The 20,961-nt window shown below is 33.7% G+C and overlaps 1 protein-coding gene across 5 annotated transcripts in view; it reads right to left on the bottom strand.

The window, feature by feature from the left end:
* Positions 1 to 19,526, bottom strand: part of LOC148613060 (uncharacterized) — a 30,331-nt gene extending 10,805 nt beyond the window's left edge. Inside the window, exons 1-6 of one of the 5 annotated variants that reach the window (XM_088595073.1) lie at positions 19,396 to 19,526; positions 19,199 to 19,288; positions 17,111 to 17,283; positions 16,579 to 16,664; positions 14,548 to 14,640; positions 13,079 to 13,814 (exon numbers count right to left, since the gene is read on the bottom strand). In XM_088595073.1, the coding sequence (XP_088451199.1) occupies positions 13,399 to 13,814; positions 14,548 to 14,640; positions 16,579 to 16,664; positions 17,111 to 17,232 (717 nt within the window). In that variant the 5' untranslated portion in view covers positions 17,233 to 17,283; positions 19,199 to 19,288; positions 19,396 to 19,526 and the 3' untranslated portion in view covers positions 13,079 to 13,398. Of the gene's footprint in view, positions 1 to 13,078; positions 13,815 to 14,547; positions 14,641 to 16,578; positions 16,665 to 17,110; positions 17,284 to 19,198; positions 19,289 to 19,395 lie in introns of those variants that run through there. The other 4 variants (XM_088595070.1, XM_088595071.1, XM_088595072.1 and 1 more) reach the window with 4 other exon arrangements.
* Positions 19,527 to 20,961: the final 1,435 nt, after the last annotated feature.

Consider the following 20,961-nt stretch of genomic DNA (forward strand, 5'->3'; position numbering starts at 1 on the left):
TATATAAATTGTAATTTGTCAAAGATTTCAGAGACCAAAACAAAAGTATTACACTTATTTCCTCAATTAGCATCGAGGAAGCTTTATCTGATAACAAAACCGGTCTAAAAAGCACACAGTTTAATTATTCCAAATAAAACAAAAAACCTGAAAGTGATAGAATGTGAATACACTGTGAATATGTCCATCAGATTTAATCGTTCGTACATAAATAAAACAGCTAACAAGGAACACTCTCTAGGATTTAGTTCCGATTAAAACTTGCATTTGACGACTGCAAGTTCTTATCGGTCCGAATAAATTGTTAACATAGTTTTACTAATCTAAATGCATCAGACAAAACTTCACCACACGCAAACACATTTTTTCTGATATGGGGCAGGTTAAGCTTTACCACTACTGTAGAGTGTCAATCACTGTGTATTTAGATATCTCATGTATCTTTTAAAGCCATGCTTTTTTAACACGTAAAAAAGTAATAATATCTACTTCAAAGTACCATACAACAAATGTGATTGGACTAGATATTTCGTTTACTAAAAATGAAATTAACTGTACTGATGCTCGAACTACTCTGCTTGTACGTCGACAGCTTAAAGTGATCAATGGTTAGTGTTAGCGTTTTTGCTTTAATTCAGTTAGATCAGGAACGTCTTGGGGGCAGTCAAACGGAACAATTGCTACATCACAGCCAGCAATGTATGTTTGAATCAAACACTTTAAGAAATAAATCTACATACGCAAAGAGGTTTTAGATGAAACAAATAAGAATCTTGTAAAATAAGCATTTGTTGCACGATCTTTTTCTTTCAATTAAATGATGAATACACCTGTAATACAAGGTGGTCATCATTAACATCGGTATACCTGTCACTATATATTGATTATTTCATATAGATAATATCAGCAAAAATACAAGAATTAGAGTGGGATGAATCAAATATGTCACAATTCGAAAAAAAAAATGGCCTAAACGTGAACGTATTATACGATCTACATACACAATAAATAAAGAAATAAAAACCTTAAAACCTGATGGCCACACAAAACATAAAACACTAGCAATATAAACTCACACAAAAAAGGGGATGACAACGTGGGCTTCCGAGTGGTAAGTATGTCATACTTCGCCAGCGGCACCCCAATATTACAAATGAGTATAATCTAGCAAGGATTAAGTGCATTTATAGTTTTCTTTTCGTAATAATTGTTAAAGTAATGTTAATGATATATCCACGACTTATTCTTACGAAGCTGATGAGTACTTACTATTACAGGTATTTTAGGATTGTTTTCTAGAATTCATTTCCTTTTATTGTATTTTAGTAATAAAAAAGTGTATGCTTATTAAGAAGATTCTTATCAGTCAGTAGCTTGCTATATAAATATCTAAATTATAGTATACATTTCTGTTCCTGCATTGTTTATTTTATGTTCTGTTTGCATTAACGGAAGGACAATCCAATTTTATTTTAACAAACTAATTTTTTTATGTAAAATTTTACTGACGTGGCGATGTATTGGTTTGCTGAAACAAACACAATTTGAATAAAAAACAAAAGGAGCAATATGGTATAATAAATAGTATATTCATTTTTTTTCTCAGAAGAAATGATAGTTATTCTTTAATACAGACCAACCGAAAAATTACTTATCTAATGCGCCATTGTCTGGTTCTTGTCTTTGTAATTGTAGGCGACAAGCTGTTCAGTGGTATATAAATTATGTTTGTGTTATCAGTAGTCCTCTTTTTGGGTTGCATCGGTTTTGTATTTAGTTATCTAAGAAGAAAGGTCACCAAGAATTAAAAAAAAGACTCGACGTGAACACCAACTTAATACCAATGTTATAACATCACCTTCATCTAACACAAATGTGTATCTATAAGACGTCATTGATGAACATGGCATGATAAATTAGCCGTCATCGGTTCCAAAGGTTTATAAAATCGGCAAACCTCGGGTGACTCCGCTACTCTACCTCAATCCCTCGGATGTGATACGGGATTTGATATGTGTCTACGCGCTACATTTATTCGATAAAACAGCCCTACTCCGATGATTGTTGTACTTGTCTCTCCCTTGAGTTCCTGATGCAAGACCAAGTAATGCCATTAAGGCGACATGGGATCAAAGTTTGTTGTTTGAGTATAAGTAGTAAGCCTGTGATTTAAAACGTGTTGTTTACATAGCCCCTATTTAGAATAAAACGTATGTTTTATTTGTACCATGAGTCTTAAGTCTTATTATAGTGAAAGACCAATTCCATGCAAAATCAAGCTGGTCTATGATGAAATTGTCTCAATACAAAAAGTCTGTGTAGTTTTGGCAAGCTCTGGCATAATGTATTATAATGAGTCTATGATGACAAAAATGTCCATCTCCTACATTTGTACACATACAATGTATACTACTTTGTTAGAAACTTTAAATCACCACTTCTTGTGTTAAACTTAAGTGCATGTTTTCATAGTGGTTCTCTTCAACATTTGACATAACTACTTATCTATGTTCACGTAATTTCAATAAGATGTTGAATAGTGTTCTTCAAATTTACACACTTTAAAAAAAAAGAAACCTTTCACCTGTACATGTACATTATATATCTAATCTATCCATGACAGTTTCTAACTTCACATTCATTGATGACTGTTTACTAAGCTGAGCCTCGTGCAGGTCCGGGTGTTAAAGGAATAGGGCTGCAGCAGCGCTAAGCTTGTCGTAAAAGACGACTAAATAGTGCTCAGAAACCTAGCCGGGAGCTAGGGCGCTCTGCCCACAGAGCAACTGGGATGTGTGCCCCAGGTGGTTGAATGGGGTACCTCTGGCGTGTTACATGCTTGGGTTGTCAGGCTATAATACGGAAAACCTGACCGCAAACCATAGTGGTGCACCGTTTTGGGAAAGATGCCATGTTCCTCGCACGTTAAAGAACCCTACTGTGGTATTCTCCGGAGTAGGAACCATAGGGCTCCGCCACAGGAGGCTAAATTGCCCGACCCTACCCACCTCTCCCTATTTCCAGTGGCAATCAAAATTTGTCGACCCCATTGTCCTTGTGTCCCATCCCTGTTTCATCATCATTTCATGTTTATTGTGTCATCAATTTCATTTTCATCGTCTGAATATAGCTGAAATATTGCTGCTCGGGCGTTAAACCCCAACAAACAAAACAAACAAACAAACTACTAAGCTGCAGACGAACTGTATACATAGTACATACATGTAATGCATGATTAAGTTTGAAAACATTCCAGCAGTAAATCTCCCATTCATATGAAAGCCTTTTTTTTTACAAATGTCAAAGAATGGCTAATTAAAATTCTGTTTGCACTAGAAAATGGTCCAGTCTTTAAATTATATGCCAAACCATTATTAAACATGCAGCTGCACTATCATTAGTGCACCACTATTCTATACTAGTTTTATTTTCTGTGCCCCTGCATTGGCTTTAAAGTTCATGCTAATGGCTAAAAAAACTATCTTGTTATTTTTTAATTATTAATGTTTCTATTAACCCTACCTGCCATATTTTTTATGTTTTAGTTTTTTGGGTTATTGTAGCACTATTGAAGTTTGAATGTGTCAAAAACCAAATCAAACCAGTCAAAACTTACTATAATATATAATGGTATACATGTATAAAGTTTTGCATACATGTACATGTACCTAACAATTCTAGTTTGTAACAACATCATATTAGAATCTCGGGTATCGTTTTTTTTTTCTGCCAAAGCATACACATGCATTTTACCATGAACCACTCATTTTGCAGTTGCATTGCCAGTGGTATCAGTACATCACTATTCTCATGTTACATGTCCATTCCTTGCAATCTAAACATTGCCTCCAAACTCTTTCATTAGCACACTTTTGTAATTGTAAGGAAGTCATGGAGTAACGTTTGAGGACACTGAAGATGAAGAGACTGAGCAGGTTGATTTAGTGTGTGATGTTCCATTCCATCAACTTGAGAATGGAGAGTTTAATATCATCTATGCACATCCTGAAACATTTTCAAGGAAGAAGTTTGGTCATTTACTACGCAGCAAGACTTATCAAGATAATGTCTGTGCTGTTGTAGTAGATGAAGTGCACATGGCTTCAGGATGGTTTGTATTGCAACTTAGATATATGTATGCTTGTTTTGACATAGTCCCTTGGCATACCTAAAATTAAAAAAAAAATACAAAAGGGTTTTTAAGACATATTTTGTAACAGCAAAAATGGCTTATACAATGTAATAATGGAAGAAAAGAACATTGACATAATTACAACAGTTACAAACTTTTATACATCGTAACATGTAGAGGACCTGAATTTTGTAAATATATGGTATGAATTGTCTCAAATCACACGTGTAGTAACTAAATACAACACTTAGTTATAAATTAGCATGGAATACATCTGAAAATCCTCAGTAGTATAGTGGTTATTACGTCTGCTTCGACAGCCGAAGACTGGGGTTCAAATCCTCAGTGAGGAAACCATGATGCTTGAAAAACTGATTTTATTTCATTACACAGTGATAGAATTTAAGTGGAAATATTTGCTTGTAAAAACTATTTCTTCTTGCTAAAATTAGCTTCGGAAATTCTATATGTATTATATGTGTAAGTCCAGTTCAGAATTAACACAAGAAACGTATATTTAGTGATTGTAAATTTTCATTATTTGCTAAATTTAACTAGTGGAAAAAAATATATAATTTCAGTCCCTGCACGTACATGTATTAAATAAACAAAAGCAAATTCATCTCTATTTCAAATGCTTTTCTTTACGCTTAAACACATTGATGACACCTTCATAGTTTGAAAAAAAAATCCCTTGCCAATTTTTTTTTCTGTCTGAAATGGAAAAGGTTAAAAGTACAACTATTCCAGATCTAAAGTTCAATAAAAAGAATAGACCCAAGGTTTAAAATTGAATGGCCTTTCAGTATACATAATTAACATTCAATTGAAATACTCTTTTTAAGGGTGATGATTTTAGGCCTGATTTTAAGAAAGTTGTTGAGCTGACTTGCATTTTCGAGAGTGTGAAACATGAAACAATTAATGGTGTCTGATCTTGTCAAAGAGGACCCCAAACTAAGATTGGTTCCAGCCACCGTAGCTCTAGGAATGGGCCTAAATGCTCCATGCATAAAGATAATAATTCATTGTAGATCACCCACTACTGTAGAAAAGTATATTCAGGAAATAGGAAAGGCCGGGCGAAATGGTCAAGAAGCAGAGGCCATAATGTATTACAACTTGAGTGATATTTCTAAAAGTCAAAAAGGGTTGTCAAGTGGTATGAGGGATTTCTGCTGGAAAACAAATGTTACCGAAAAGAACTGTTAAATTACTTTGGTTTTAATGAGATGTTGTATTGTGGAATTAAGGCCAAATGTTGCCCATTTTGTAAAAGTACATGTAATACTAACTAGTTGGCTTCAGTGATATCCAAACAAGCTATGAAACAAAACTTGAATTCCAATTTAGAGAAGAAAAAATTAAGCCTCAGTTGACATGATAATGTTTTTTAATATGTAAATATAGAAGAAATTAATCATTGTCTTTTTTGATTTATATCACTTCCTTTTTCAACCAACTATTTAATTTGAAGTACTTGTACTATTAAAGACTGAACCATTGTGACCACTAAAACTCTGATGGATCATCACAGACACTGATTTTGTACCGCCATACTCTTATGTGTTGCTACGTGTATATGTGTATGAAATTGTATATTTTGCTAATTAAACTATGCCTTGCTTAACTTGGAAGTTGAATATCCTGTTTTTATACTGTTTTGACAAGAATTTATTTATACACATGTACTTAATCGTACACTAAGTTACTAACAGGTTTAATTCAACTAAAACAAATATAGGTGAGAACTAAAAGTACCACTGCATGAATTGCATTATATAGTTGTTCAAATCATCCTCCGGTTCTTTCATTTGAGTAATTTCAGTAATTAGTATTGTACCAAACATAGTTTTTTATAGATATCTTAGCACCATTTTTTGCTTCTTCAGGTTTAACAATAATTATGAACATTTCAATTCCTATTTGAATGCTAAAGGCATAAATATTATCGTGCAGTTTACATTTGACAGGTGCATCCTAAAAAATAGTTAAAAGCATTAAGTGACATGTTATATGCCATCAATTTTATGTATGGAAATCAAGTGAACCATAAAAGGACAAAAAACAGCGATATGGACTAGAGACATAGACAAGAGACACTTCCATCAGAGAACATAAAATAACCAAAATTACACACACATAGAAACCAACAAAGCTACTTGGACTCCCCTAAGACCTACATGTAACTACAAGTTGACTGTTCAAACACTGAAACAGAACTCATTTTATCCCTGACAACAGGTATTAAAATAAAAAAAATGTGTAGAGATATATCATGTTTGTAATAATCAAAAGATAAAACATTAAAATAGGCATATGTTATGAATTAAAAGGATCATCATGTCACAATTTGTAGAGCTACATTTATTTGTGCCTGTTAAATGCCAAGAACTTTGCCTGATGGTTTTTTGTCAACAGTTGACTTTCATTTGATAGATGGTAGTCTGGTGTAGAATAATTCACATTCGTCAATATCTCAATGATATCATTGATTGATTGATTGATTGCTGGGGTTTAACGCCCGAGCAGCAATATTTCAGCTATATTCAGACGATGAACATGAAAGGTATGAAAAAATGGACATGAAAATGACGATGATGAAATGGAAAAAGGGATGGGACACAAGGATAATAGGGTCGACAAATTTTGATTGCCATAAGATAAAAGGAAGGGATGGGTACAGTCGGGCAATTTAGCCTCCTGTGGCGGAGCGCAAAGGTTTCTACTCCAATGGAATACCACAGCATGGTTCTTTAACATGCGAGGAACCTGGCATCTTTCCCAATACGGTGCACCACTATGGTTTGCGGTCAGGTTTTCCGTATTATAGACTGACAATCCTGGCGTGTAATACGCCAGGGGTACCCAATTCCACCACCTGAGGTACACATCCCAGTTGCTCTGTGGGCAGAGCGCCGAACCCCCGGCTAGGTTTCTGAGCACTATTTAGTCGCCTTTTACGACAAGCTTAGCGCTGCTGCAGGCGTATTCTATTGACACCAGGACCTGCACAGGTCTCAATCAAATCAAGTTATAATTATTACCATCATTATCATTTGGACAAATAAATAAAACCTACCACATGAGAATATATCTGTACGAGTGGGTCAACTATCTCAATCCATAATTTCATGAAATAATTTCTTTTTTTTATCTGGATGCATCATTTTGATATTCTTTCCAAGCTTGCCGTGCTTAGGTTCATCACTCAATTCTTCCATACCAATATGTTCTGGAACATATGCAAGCCAATAAGCACAGCCTACTGTTAACACAAAATATTCGTGTGCCTTAAAAGATACAAAAAGAAAATTGAAGCACTCCGAATGTGCTTAAACGGATAAAACAACAACAATTCTTTAATAGCAAATCACACAGTTTTTATAAGAAATTTTTTTTTGTTCATTGAGTGTATCTGAGACAGACACCTAATCATATTAATTAAATACTTCACAAGGTCAGTAGTGAATCCTGAGTTTTTAGGGAAAGATGGGGCCCAAAGAAAATACTTGAGAGGATCGCTGGTGAGGATCACAAAGTAAGTGTTTTTCATGATTAAACCCACACAATTTTTTTCTAAAGGTGGGGGGGGGGGGGGGGGGCTGGATCTTCCACCGAACAATTTTTGGGCCTCTTATCCCAAATGATTTGAGTCACCACCTCCAATGTCAATCCTAGTGTTTTTGTTTCATAGAAACATACATTTATCTTCAAGTCATTGCCCTGACATTGAAATCAGTAAAGAGGACAATGGTAGAATGACACATATTATTACAGTGGTCATTACATTCATCTCCAATTCTTAGTTTATTAATTTATTAGTTCATCATCACAAGTTAATGCACACATAGAGTATTCCTACGTCAAATCTACTTTTAAATTTCCATTGGCATTTGACCTCAAGTGCTGTAGCTTTCCCTTATCCCTGCCACTGTTAGGTTTATAAAATTTCTTGTATAATTTCTGACAAAACAAAAGAAATCATTTTATTTTGATGCTTATGATTTATATGTTATAATCGATTGTCTTCAGTAGATCGTAATTAGCTAGTTTTAATTTTTTTCTTAAATTTAGTTTTTCTTGTACATAGATGTTTATCATTAAAGATTATTTATGCTTGATCTTACATCTTAATCCCAAACAGTAGGTCAGAACACTTCTATGTACCAGATGATACGGTGGTGCAATTTTTTTATCTAATGTATTTATATAGTTAGAGGTTCATTACATAACCGGTTTCCGCCCACAGTACTCCCCAGTTGTATCCGTCCCTAATTTCCGGGTCACGCCCCTCTTGTCAAACCCCTTTACAGGAACATCTGACTGAACGTTTATTGTGTAACGCACAAAATTCACTTTAAAATGTGTGTGGTAAAAGGGGTCTTTGGCGCAGATGGATAGGTGAACGTGAATGGAGGACTTTATTTCGTAATCAACCTTTGTAAATTATATATCGAGAAAAAATGGAAAGAAAATCACAAAAGTAAACATCGAGTTAAGTGCATGTATGTATTTAGATTTTTGTCAATACGTTTTTGGACAGAAAGTTTAATTTACAGAAAACGTAGTTTTTTGTCAAACAAATTACAAATAAATCAAGCCAAGACTGGATATACTCAAGATTATTTTAGTTCATTTATTAGTCATTGAACAGATGGTTCGGAATACAGTTCTTGTGTAGGCCTCTGTCACATGTCCGGCAGACCTTTTCTAATCTCACAGACACAATATTGTATTACTCACATGTCCCACAGTTTACGGATCATTACTCTCCTACTTCGGTTTCTTCTACGCGGTTGGTCGTTATTTTCATCGTTAGCTATTCTTACTTCCGTATATTCCGACGATACATCTTTAATCAAAAATTGCAGTCTTGTTTTAAACGGCCTGTCGGAGGATTTTTTGTGTACAGAATGTATCCAGTAATAACAAACTTTTGGATAAGGTTAAATACAACCTTTTTCCACACTTCAAGAGTTTTTCTATTATCATAATAATATGTGACCATCGCATTGACAAGGTCTACTCCACCAATATTCTTATTTCAAAAGGATATAACATTCGGTTTTCCGTTGTTGTCATTTATTGCAAGTTCTTTGGTTGTCAATGTTTTTCGCCTACCAGCTTGCCTATATGCACAAAGGAGAGTTGATCCTTGTCGTGCATAGACGACCCCATTTTCATTTAAAGCAGCGCTTTTGATCAAGTTTGACATTGCTCTGTTAGCCCTTAAAGTGCACGTAAAAAATAAACGATTGTTAAGGAGTTCACGACCTTAACTCACGGACGTAAACATATTGTCACATACTACGTGATAAAATTTTCCAATTAAGTTTGAGGATTGAAGCAAAGTTTTTTACGACATGAAAGCCTTGGGTAGTTCCTGCAAGGGTAGGATCATAACGTCGACCCCGGTAAACAATCGTGTGAAACATGTAACAAGTAACTGATTCCACTAACATCCATAATTTAATTCCGAATTTAGCCGCTTTTGTAGGTATGTATTGCAACATGTGAGGTCGGCCTCTCGTTCCAATAAAGCTTTCGTCAATATTTATTTCTTGTGCCGGAGTATAAAATCGTTGGGAACGTGCATTTAGGATGTCTACCGAAAACTGGAACTTTGATGTCGTAGATTAATCAGAGTGGTTTCGGACAGGAATTTCGTTGTTATGTTCCAATATTCGTTAATAGTTGGTTTTCGAATAATGCCCACATTTAGTATCACTGCAATAAAAGCTTTCATTTCAGAGACTCTGGTTAAACCAAATTTTACACAAGTCATGAATCCTGAACCAACGACGTATTCTTTCTCGGGATGCAATGAACTCTCTAACATATCTGAAAGATCAAATAAATATTCTTTAACGATGTGAGTTCCCCATCACTCCCGGTTCACGCCCTCTAATTCCCAAGTTCTCGTCCCCCTGTCCACCCCACTTAGGCGGGTGTCTTTCTAATTGACAGAACATTACAAAGTTCATAAAAAATAGTTCGACTACGAGCCCCAATTTTAGAAAAAAACATTGAAACCAATGAGCTTTATTGTTAGATCTATTTTATATTGGGAAGATGAACAACAACAAAAAAAAAACATTCTTTTTATCAATAACACCCCTGTTTAAACCCTTTACATGTAATAAATGATTCAGATTTTTCACGCGGAATCATGTTTAAACACATAATTATTTCATTCATACAAAATGAATAGTTTTGACTACACGTTAGGCGCCCTCTCATGTGTTACATATACATGGTGACATTTAGAGCTTGTTTGATTATAAAAGATAATTCCGATTCGGATTTGGAATTTGGATTCGGAAATCCATCTTTTGTAAGCAAACGTCGACTCAGAATCTGATTATAAACATGAATACATTGTGAAAATAAAGAATAAAAATTATTATTGTCATGCTTAATATGTACTATATATATGGCCTTAGTACAATATATTAAATATGAAAGCAATGTTGATTAGCTCATTCCGCCATTTTCCCGACGTCGCCGGTCCCAGTGGCCGCTTTGAGGCGTCTCAACTATTGTAACACTCACAATCTTCATTTGCTCACATCCAAAATATATCGTTTAACACTGAACCGATATGTTTTGAAATTTTATCTTGGCACTGAAGTGGTCAAAAGTAATAATATGGTAATCTATAGAATGTTTAAACAAGCTGAGTCTCATTTGCTTGGGTGAGGTTCAAATCAGTTCTTGAGTAATCGTTATTGGTTTATTCATTTATTTATTTTTGCGTTTGTTTTCGTTATTGAATAAAATTTCATTTAAGTTTGTTCAACTGGAGATACATCTCAAACAGGAGGACTGTGTAAAGCTATAACTTTTCTTTACTGTTGCTGCTTATACACACAAAAAAAAACACATATCATGAATGTGCCTAAATTAATTTATTTATTTTGATCGAATTTTCCACATATATGTACAACATGTACAGCTTTTCATTTCAAATCAGGAAAGCACTTTCTGAAATAACAGCGACGAAAATATTGTTTTAATACAAAAGCGAGGCTTATTAAGTTTTCAATATACCGATATGAACATTTGTTTAGTTTCCTTACATTCGTCATTTTCCCATATATTCTGTGATCCATTTCTCTTTTTTGATTGTATATTGAATATCTTTGCTTGATCGATGCATAACATGTTTTTTGCGAACTTGCCGGTATATTAAGACAATCGTAATAAAAGCTGAACTGAAAACAATAATATTTTCCTACGTGAATTACTTTGGTTTGACTTTACAAAGCTACTAAGATCGGATGACACCAACGTAAGTCTTTAAATATTCAAAAAACATGTATCATAGAAACTTTTCATAAACAAGCACAATGCTTACTTGTAGATGTCATCATATTGATTGATGTAGAGAAAAGATAACTTCGTTTACTTCGATGAACTCAGGGTATCAAAGCACCAAACAAGGTATATGCTACTTCTTTACCTGCACGCTGTAAATAAATCTTTATTTGTATTATTGATTAAATAGAAATATGATTGACCAGAAGAACATTCTGACACAACCAGGACTTTAGTGGTGTAGTAAAATACATATCTATCGATCGTTTGTTAATACAAAGTTCTATCTATCTATAAATACGCTACCTCTAACTACAATAAATTTGACACATTTTAGTATACATGTATGTATAGTGAGTGAACAGAAAACACGACCGACGATTCTGAGGAGAGGAAATCTGGGCCCAAAATAATCTGGTAAAACGCAATGTACAAAAGTATCACAGGACAAAGAAATTGATAGTAGGAAAAGTTCTACATAAGATTTTTCGTCATCATTAACTCGTAGTCGTTACGGCGTATTCATTTGCACCATGATAGTCTATTTGTTCAACTTCTTATAAGTTTCCTTTCCTTTTTCGTTTATGCGGGACTTTACTTTCTATGAACAACTCGGCGAGTGTTTCTAGAAACGCATAGGACGCTTACTCTACCGGAGCACCTGGTCTTCGAAGTTAGAGTCCCGCGGAGGTAACGTCCGAAACTTTGCTTAGCAAATTTGACAGTTCTGACATCGTTGGGAATTTTTCAAACTCTTCTATAGTTACATTATCTCTCCTGTATCAATTTGATCCGATGGAGCAGTGTAGCAAATAGAGTTGTATAATATTGATTTGTGGTCACGTGTATTTATTAATTTGATCCTCTATCCTACATAACAACACCTGTATGAACTGTCCCGTATTACCATACATCATGTACTAATTTTCAGCCCTAGAATAATCCTACTAGGAAGAATGACCAGGCCAGCGAAAGCTATATCATTATATGGCCTAGCTTGCCGAGTGGTCTATGGTGTGGACTTTGTGCACACGATGTTGCCACAGATGTCACAAGGGAACAACCAAAATTTGCTTTGCAAACAAGCCATAACTTGTGATTTGTAACAGTACAGGAAGAAATCTGCAATAGGTGGTTAACGATTAATCCCCATGGGAATTCCAATAATTTGACGTAGCTTTTTCAATAATTGATAATAAGTTTAATCAATTTGTAAATATAGAATTCTTACAAATTTCGATGAAGTTGGGAAGAGTAGAGGCCGAATCTATGTTGAGGCATTGTTAGAAAAGAGAACATATACCTATAAACGCAACAAAGCACCATCATATAACCTATATAAAATGGTAAATACTTAGACATCACAAAAGGTTTTAAATGAGTTAAAACACGCCTTGACCTATGGTCTCCAAGGTCCAGACAACGATAGTGATAAAACCACGGTAACGAGACCACTACTTAAAAACGTCAAATAACGACACGAAGACATACAAATAACCATCATTTTCAAACACTATTTACATTAGGGCATTGTTGTTATATCCATTATGCCTCCTCACCAATAACAAACTGTTAAGTAAAAAAAAAAAAAAAAAAAAAAAAAAAAAATTTAAAAAAAAAAAAAAAAAAAAAACATTCTGCACACATATCGAATTAGGTACCCGAATCAACGACTGTTAGAAAGCCTTAACAGCACATAAGGTAAAATTATATTTCACATATTTTTGTCGATTGAGAATACAAATTCAGAAAAAAACAATATTATTCCACTTATTCAAATTTCATATGAGAATTTATTTATTGTCACAAAAATGTACAATTTTAAACAATAAAAGCGAAGACTTTAGTAGTCAATTAATGGAAAAACAACGTCAGTAATAAGATGTAAGTGAAGCATTATGCAACAAATACGGACAGGTTTACATAATACAACATAAGAAATCACATCAATTTTGAAATTGAATATGTGCTGTGGTACTGTGTCTTCTTGTCGCTACCATTGCACCCGAATCAACAGAACGGCAGCTTTGAGGTTCGTGTCTATTTCCTTGTCTTTTAATATTATCAACTATATAACAGTTTTGCATCTGAATCCCGGCACCGATTGTGTTAGTTTCAATGATGTCAGCATAACCATGATCCATCTCATCGTTGAAGCGATCAGTGCGAACACTCAAAACCTCAAGATGTCTTCCACTGTCATTTGAAACGTCCACCTCACGTGCCTCCTGAACTCTTTCCTTTCTAGACTTTCTGCATTTATGTATACCAGCAGCCAAGAATACTAACAAAAGCAATGAGGTAACAGACAGCGTGTAAATGTTTACTGTACCTCCTGGGAACAATTCTTCCATTTCATTGTCTGTAATATAGTATTGCATTGTTGATTTAGATTTTTAAACTTATTGATAAACTTTGTGAAAAATATACTTCCATTTGATATTTATGAAACGAACAATTTAGTGCTTTAAATTAAGACAGAGAACGTCTCCAGATGTTAGTAATATACAAAGATGACTATATCGATTCATTTAAAAGACAGCTGATATGTTTAAAAGTAATGCTATTTTCATTACTTTCGCATTTCACATTGCAATGCCTTCCGCGCACCTTATCAATTATAGTAGAATATTGATTCAAAAATAAATATTGTACGTTAGAAATTCAATTCAAATTTACGAAGACGTGCTTAACTGATTATCTACTATCAAATGTTCAGTCGTTGTATTTAACCAAAAAAAAACAATATTTTTTTTTTATTAAATAATACAGTAGACGGCACTTATTACTTTAATAATTAATCGTGATACTAAAAAAACCATATAGAAGAAGTTTTAACGTTGAGCGTCGTAAAATAAAAACGTAGAATTGAACGAATATTTTTTTTGGTCACGTTCCTAAAATATCACGACTTTTTCTTTCTATCAATAGAGATCCATTCTGTCCATTGTGTTTTTCTTAAATTTTGGTTTGTCATTTCATTTTAATAGATTCATGAATGATTTTTTTTAGAAATGTTTATATAGACCAATCAATGTAATTTGACTATTTTATCACCGTTTATTATATGAATGGTCTTGTGTTAAGAGTTTTACCTGTTAGTCTGACCTTACTCTTGTTCGTTGATGAAAGAAGGTTACCAAATTCATTTGATGTTTGCACTGTTGATAATGGCAGGTTCATATAACCTGTAATAGTTCGTTTACGGCACTAAATAAGGTTATTAGTTGACGAAAATGTTGCTCATTATATGCTTTATTATAGTATATTAACATATTAACGACCCTACCCATCTCTCCCTATTTCCAGTGGCAATCAAAGTTTGTCGACCCCATTGTCCTTGGGTCCCATCCCTTTTTCATTTCATCGTTTCATGTTCATTTTGTCATCAATTTCATTTTCACCGTCTGAATATAGCTGAAATATTGCTGCTCTTAAAGCCCAACAAACAAACAAACGATACCTATTAAGTTTACCGGTTGGCAGATTCCTTTAGACTTTATATATATAAATATATAAAAATATGTCAAATTTGCGGTGCAAATTTTTGGTCGTTCCCTCCGCGGGACTCGAAGTCGTACCGCTCTGACATCTTTGGCAACACCGCCTGCACAAAGTCCAGCGCCATGGACCAGTGGTCTATGTATATAAAAATATGTTTCACATTCATTAATTGATGTTATCTCTGCTACGTGTATCCATGAAATACGATGATTGTGAACTCTTAAATTCTGTTATGAACTATACAAAGAACGATTTGATTACTGAATCGTACATGTGCGTTATGAAATATGCTTACATCTTTTATTACAACTCCCAAAAAGCATTTTAATGTTTGCTGAACGAACAGTAGCATTATACACTATAGATCATTATAACTAACATATGTTCTTGTTCGTAAATGCTCTAATGTTTTACACCAGAAGTACCCAAGTGCCTTAGAAGAAACACATACATCTTTAAAAGGTAAAGACCACCTTTGCATTAAGTTAGGCTTTTATGATAAATCATACCCACGTAAACAAAAGTAAATAACTTTTAATGCAAAAGGCGCTTTTATAAAATGCTCAAGGCTGTGCAAAGTTCGAAATTGAAATATATGTGGATAGCCATCTTGCAGAACTCTCCTATCTGAAGGAAGATCATAAGCAGACTTTATTGATTTTTACCGATAGCTTCCGATTGGTTCATGACGTCACTATGTCGGTTTGGTACTGATACAAGTACTGCAAATAATATGTATACAAAGAATATTCCGTAAATATTTCTACGGCCCTGTTTATCAAACCACCAGAACATGTTGTCTTGTCAAGCTTACGATTGCACGAATGATAAAAGAAAAATATTCTAAAAGTTTGTTGACCGCCTACTCTTTAACATTCTTCAGAAGTAGATATTAAACATACTGGTCTTCTGGATGTAAATTCCGTTGTTCGTCAATGTTGTCTGACATTTGCTTACATATTGTGGCTCTCTCTCTTCTCCTGTTTATTTTGGGTTGAAATTATCGGGAAAAAATCCCAAAATTTCCGATTTCTTCGGACTTCATAATCAATTACCTATTTACTTTCACTTTAGAAACCGATTTCGTGACGTCACAGTTATACCTGTCATGATGGCGCTCATAGTCGCGGTAAATTCAAATTCCCTAATTATAAATCGCGATTGATTAGTTACGCAAAGGAAACTATTATGTTTCTATGTAATTTTCACGAACATTTAAGTGATTAACTTCGATATTTATGACTTGCATGATCTTTTCCTTTCATGACCTTCTTTGGGGAATCTACTTTTCCTACTATAAATTCCTTTGACTTGTGATACTTTTGTACATTGTGTGGTACCAGATTTTTTTGGGCCCAGCTTTCCTCTCCTCAGAATCGTCGGTCGTGTTTTTTTCACTCACTATACATACATGTATACTAAAATGTGTCAAATTTATTGTAGTGAGAGGTAGCGTATTTATATGATTGATAGAATTTTGTATTAACAAACGATCGATACATATGTATTTTACTACACCACCAATATCCTTGTTGTGTCAGAATGTTCTTCTAGTCCTTCATATTTCTGTTTAATCGGTAATACAAAAAAGCTTTATTAACAGCATACTAGTAAATTTATACCTTGTTTGGTGCTTTTGTCATGATTTTTGGAGATAATCGAAATAAACGAAGTCACCTGTCCTCTACATCCATCAATGTGATGACATCTACAAGTAAGCATTGTGCTTTCTATGATACATGTTTTAAATATTTAAACAGTTACTTTGATTGTCATCCGATGTTGATAGCTTTGTAAAGTCAAACCAAAGTAGTTCACTTAGGATAAAAATAGTTCAGCTGAGATTGGTTTCATATATCAGCATGAGAAAATGTTAGACGATAGTTTGAAAAAAAAATATTCTGCCTTGAGTCAGGAGAGATATTCTTTGTACGATCGAATATGAGAAACGTATCATAGGATATATGGGAACATGACGAATGTAAGGAAACTAAACACTTATTTATATCGACATATTGAAATAAAAATTGTTTCTCGTTTTTGTTCTAAAACTTGATTATCGTCGCTGGTATTGCAGAAAGTTCTTTTTCGATTTGAATAAAATTAAAAGCTGTACATACATGTAAAAAGATCGATCAAATTAAATATACTAACTTCAGCACATTCATGATATGTGTATGTTGTGTAAAAAGCAACAACAGTAAGGAAAAGTTCTTACGTTTCTCCATCTTTGCATTTGCACTGAAATCGACACTTTTCACCATACATTTGTTCATTACATGGTTTACACATTCCTCCTGTATTAGATGTATATCCAGTCGAACAAGCTTAAAAACATTTTATTGAATAAGAAAAAAAAGCAAAGATAAATAAGTGAATAAACGAATAAGACTGCTCAAGGACTGAACGCCACCCAGCCAGACTCAGTTTGTTTGAACATTTTATAGATTGTACTACTATTCATTTTAATATAAATATTGAAAGCAAATGTAAATGCTAACGCTGATTAAATTTTAAAATAATTTCAATCTCGAATGTGAAAAAAAGTTATGTTTCAAACACGTCACAATGTACATTTTTGTATCATTACGAGGATTTTTTAATCAACTAACATTATGCCTTTGAAATGATTGAATGCTGTTTGTTTGAACATGTATTACAATTGTACAATTAAGTAACCTAAACTACTTGATTTGAACATTTATTTTATTCTAGTTGTAAATATAGTAGTTTTTTATCAGAAAAATGTACAGTTTTTATCATCAGTCGTTGTTCATATATATGAGTGCGAAAACTATCATCCGTGTCATGTATTGATCCATTAAACAATTTATAAATTTAAATTTGTACACTAATAAATAAAATTGCTTGTCATCGACAAACGTGATGACGTGTCAACTTTCCTTTCATCTGTTGCAACATCCCTTCGGCTCCTGCGTATGGAGTGTTCATATCACAACTCATACGTTATGCCAGAGCTTGCCGAAACTACACAGACTTTTTGTATCGCGCTAGAACTCTAACAAATAGGCTTCTGGAACAGGATTATGTTGCTACAAGATTGACGTCATCACTACAGAAGTTTTATGGTCGTCATCATGAACTCGTGGATCCTTATGATGTATCCATCAGCACCATGGAAACTGATTTATTCAACGGGTCATAGTTTACATTTCCTCGTTTGTCTATACCGGACTTGATTTTTATGAGCAACTCGGCGGATGTTTCTAGAAAAGCAGAGGACGCTTACCCTACCGGTGCACATGGTCCATGCTCCCACTTTTTAGTGGAGTCCGAGTTGCTCGTTTACTTTTTTTACTCTGTATGTATGATTTTAGTTACTTTATGTTCTTTGTTGTGTATGTCTGTTTTCCTTGTCTGGTCTTTGTCCCTGGATTACATTCTTTTGATTACCGCTATAACCTTGGTTCCCTTGATTACTCTTTAACAGAATCAAAGGAAAGAAAGTTATAGCGGTAATCAAAAGAATGCAATCCAGGGACAAAGACCAGTCATGGAAAACAGACATACACAACAAAGAACGTAAAGTAACTAAAATCAAATACACAAAGCAACAAAAGCAAATGAGCAACTCGGACCCGAACTAGATTAAATAGTAGTACGTCAGATATATACACTAGCAAGTCAAGTTTACAACAATGTCTTGTATTATTTATTCAACCATTCCAAACAATGTCAGTTCAAAGAGCCACCATGGGTTTTCAGTGAACGACGCGGAAAACCTCAGGAGAGGCTGCACCCGACCCCGAAGCACTATTATCCACAAATACAGCGAAATACTTGTCCTTATAAACTCCAGCAACATAAAAGAACTAAACAAGACGATAGGAAGCTATTAATCCTGACTTTGGAGTTACGCAAAAAATATGTCGGGCTAAAGTACTTTGGCTTGATCACAACTCTCCCGCTTTTTATGTCTGGCCAGTGAGGAAAAATATTACACAAGTAAACGCAGTTCAAAACGGTCTTAGTCCCGTGTTAAAACAGAAATAAAAAGAACTGATTATACGTTACACAAATGCACAAAACAGGGTTACTAGCATTTAACTGGCATGTCAGCTCTAGACCAGTTTAAACATAAAAAAGCTTGTTTTATTGTGTTATCAACATTGTGTAATCAAATTTCTTATTTGCGAAGTTTGTCGTGGATTTAGTTTTTGATTTCCAGAATTTATGTTTAATCTTAGTATCACTAAAACAACTCCATATTAATTAGCTTACGATAACACAGTGATGATCCCTGCACTTCCCAGTCACTGCAGCATGATTTCAATCCATTACTATAATTGATAATGTGTGTCTTTTATTCAACTATAAATACCAACAAACAAGAGTGTACAAAACAAACAATTGGATATAAATGCAAAGTTTATTAAAATATATCAAATGAATTTGTAATAATATTATTGTCATCCTACCTGTTTTCACACCTCTTATTTACGGGATTTGCAGTGAAATTAATTGCCATGATTAATTATTTTCCTTGTTTTAACGACAAAACCCATCCACATACTGGTATGACTTTTATCGTGAGGGTAATGGTCGAATAGGTGAATAAAATATTAATGACGTCATTATTTCGAGTTGATCTTTCCGATTGAGAATAAATATTTCCCTAAAATATTAGGTCAAATGCTTGTCCTTGGTGATTCTCAATTGATTTTATTTGAATTTACGTTTTTTTAAATTTATTTTTATAAAACATATTTTTTCTCAGAAAGGAATTGGTTTAGTTTAAAATGTTCTAATTCAATGTGTAAAGGAGTAATCAAGGGCACTAAGATTCTAGCGGATGAATCCTTGTAAATATTTGTTGGTAGATATGCCACTTTAATTGAAATAAATTCGAGTTTTAAATAATTCTTGGAGTTTGAAACTTTATTGTAAAGAATATAAAAAGACCATATTTCCATTACACTCTATTTCTGCAGGAAGCTTGTTAAGAAAATATTCGATAATAAAAAAGTTAAAGAAACAAATATCAAAAATAAAAACGAGGGGGGGGGGGCATATCCACGGACAAAGCCAGAGAACACTGAAAGAAACTGGTCAACCAAGTCAACAGCACAATGAAAATTCTATCTGGAATATTCACGTGTAATTGTCACAATATTTAGCACATATTTTGAATGAAAAGATTAAGTGTCGATACACTAAATAGGAATAGTTAGAATGTACCAAAGGAACATAGGGATTAAAAGACGTCACGTTTCTCATAGAGAGTAACTAAATGCTTTCCTCTTTCGTAAATATCGAGATAAAGGGCAAGATAAATGACATGCTATTATGTATCTGCAGTGTCACTATTATCTTCTTATTCAGTATATAGGAATGGCTCTTCGTATGAACACTTGTCATGGTAGTTTGATCCTGAATAAATATAGAAAATTCATTTGATAGTTTTAACATGAAAGTTAAAACATTTGTGAAAAAAATAATATTCAAGTTTTGTTTTGATTTCCAGCAGAATTTTTTCTATGTTTGTGGTAGTTACCATTCAAACGTTTTGTAGTTAATTGGGTGGTAATGCCTTTTACTTATTCATTGATTCATCTTCCTGCTACTCTGTATTTTTTCCTTAAATACAATGTATTATAAAATTCAAATATATAAGGTTGGTTGACACATGATCGTTGCCAAAGTGTTATTCAATGTGTTTCCTTAAGTTTTTATTCAAAAGGATTTAAATAATATAGTAAGATCGATCAAATACATGATGGAATAATCTTTTATATCCCGTTTATTGTGTAATGCTATCCTATCTGTAAATACCTTTACATTATATCCCTTTGAAGCATTGGTCTTTAGTGTTTTTTTGCAAAAAAAAATTCTTAAATAAGGAAAGAGATTTAAGCATGAAGGGGAGACCATCTAATATAAGCAATCCACAATACTAATGTAGGTTCTGAAGCCACAATCAAAAGCGAAGTTGACAATACGGAATGAAAAGTCATCGTGCTTGTTTTATAGTTTTGTCGATAGTT

Source organism: Perna viridis, chromosome 7, assembly GCF_037379345.1.
Source record: "Perna viridis isolate PV_CMFRI_1.1 ecotype Kerala chromosome 7, ASM3737934v1, whole genome shotgun sequence".
Classification (NCBI taxonomy): Eukaryota; Metazoa; Mollusca; class Bivalvia; order Mytilida; family Mytilidae; genus Perna; species Perna viridis.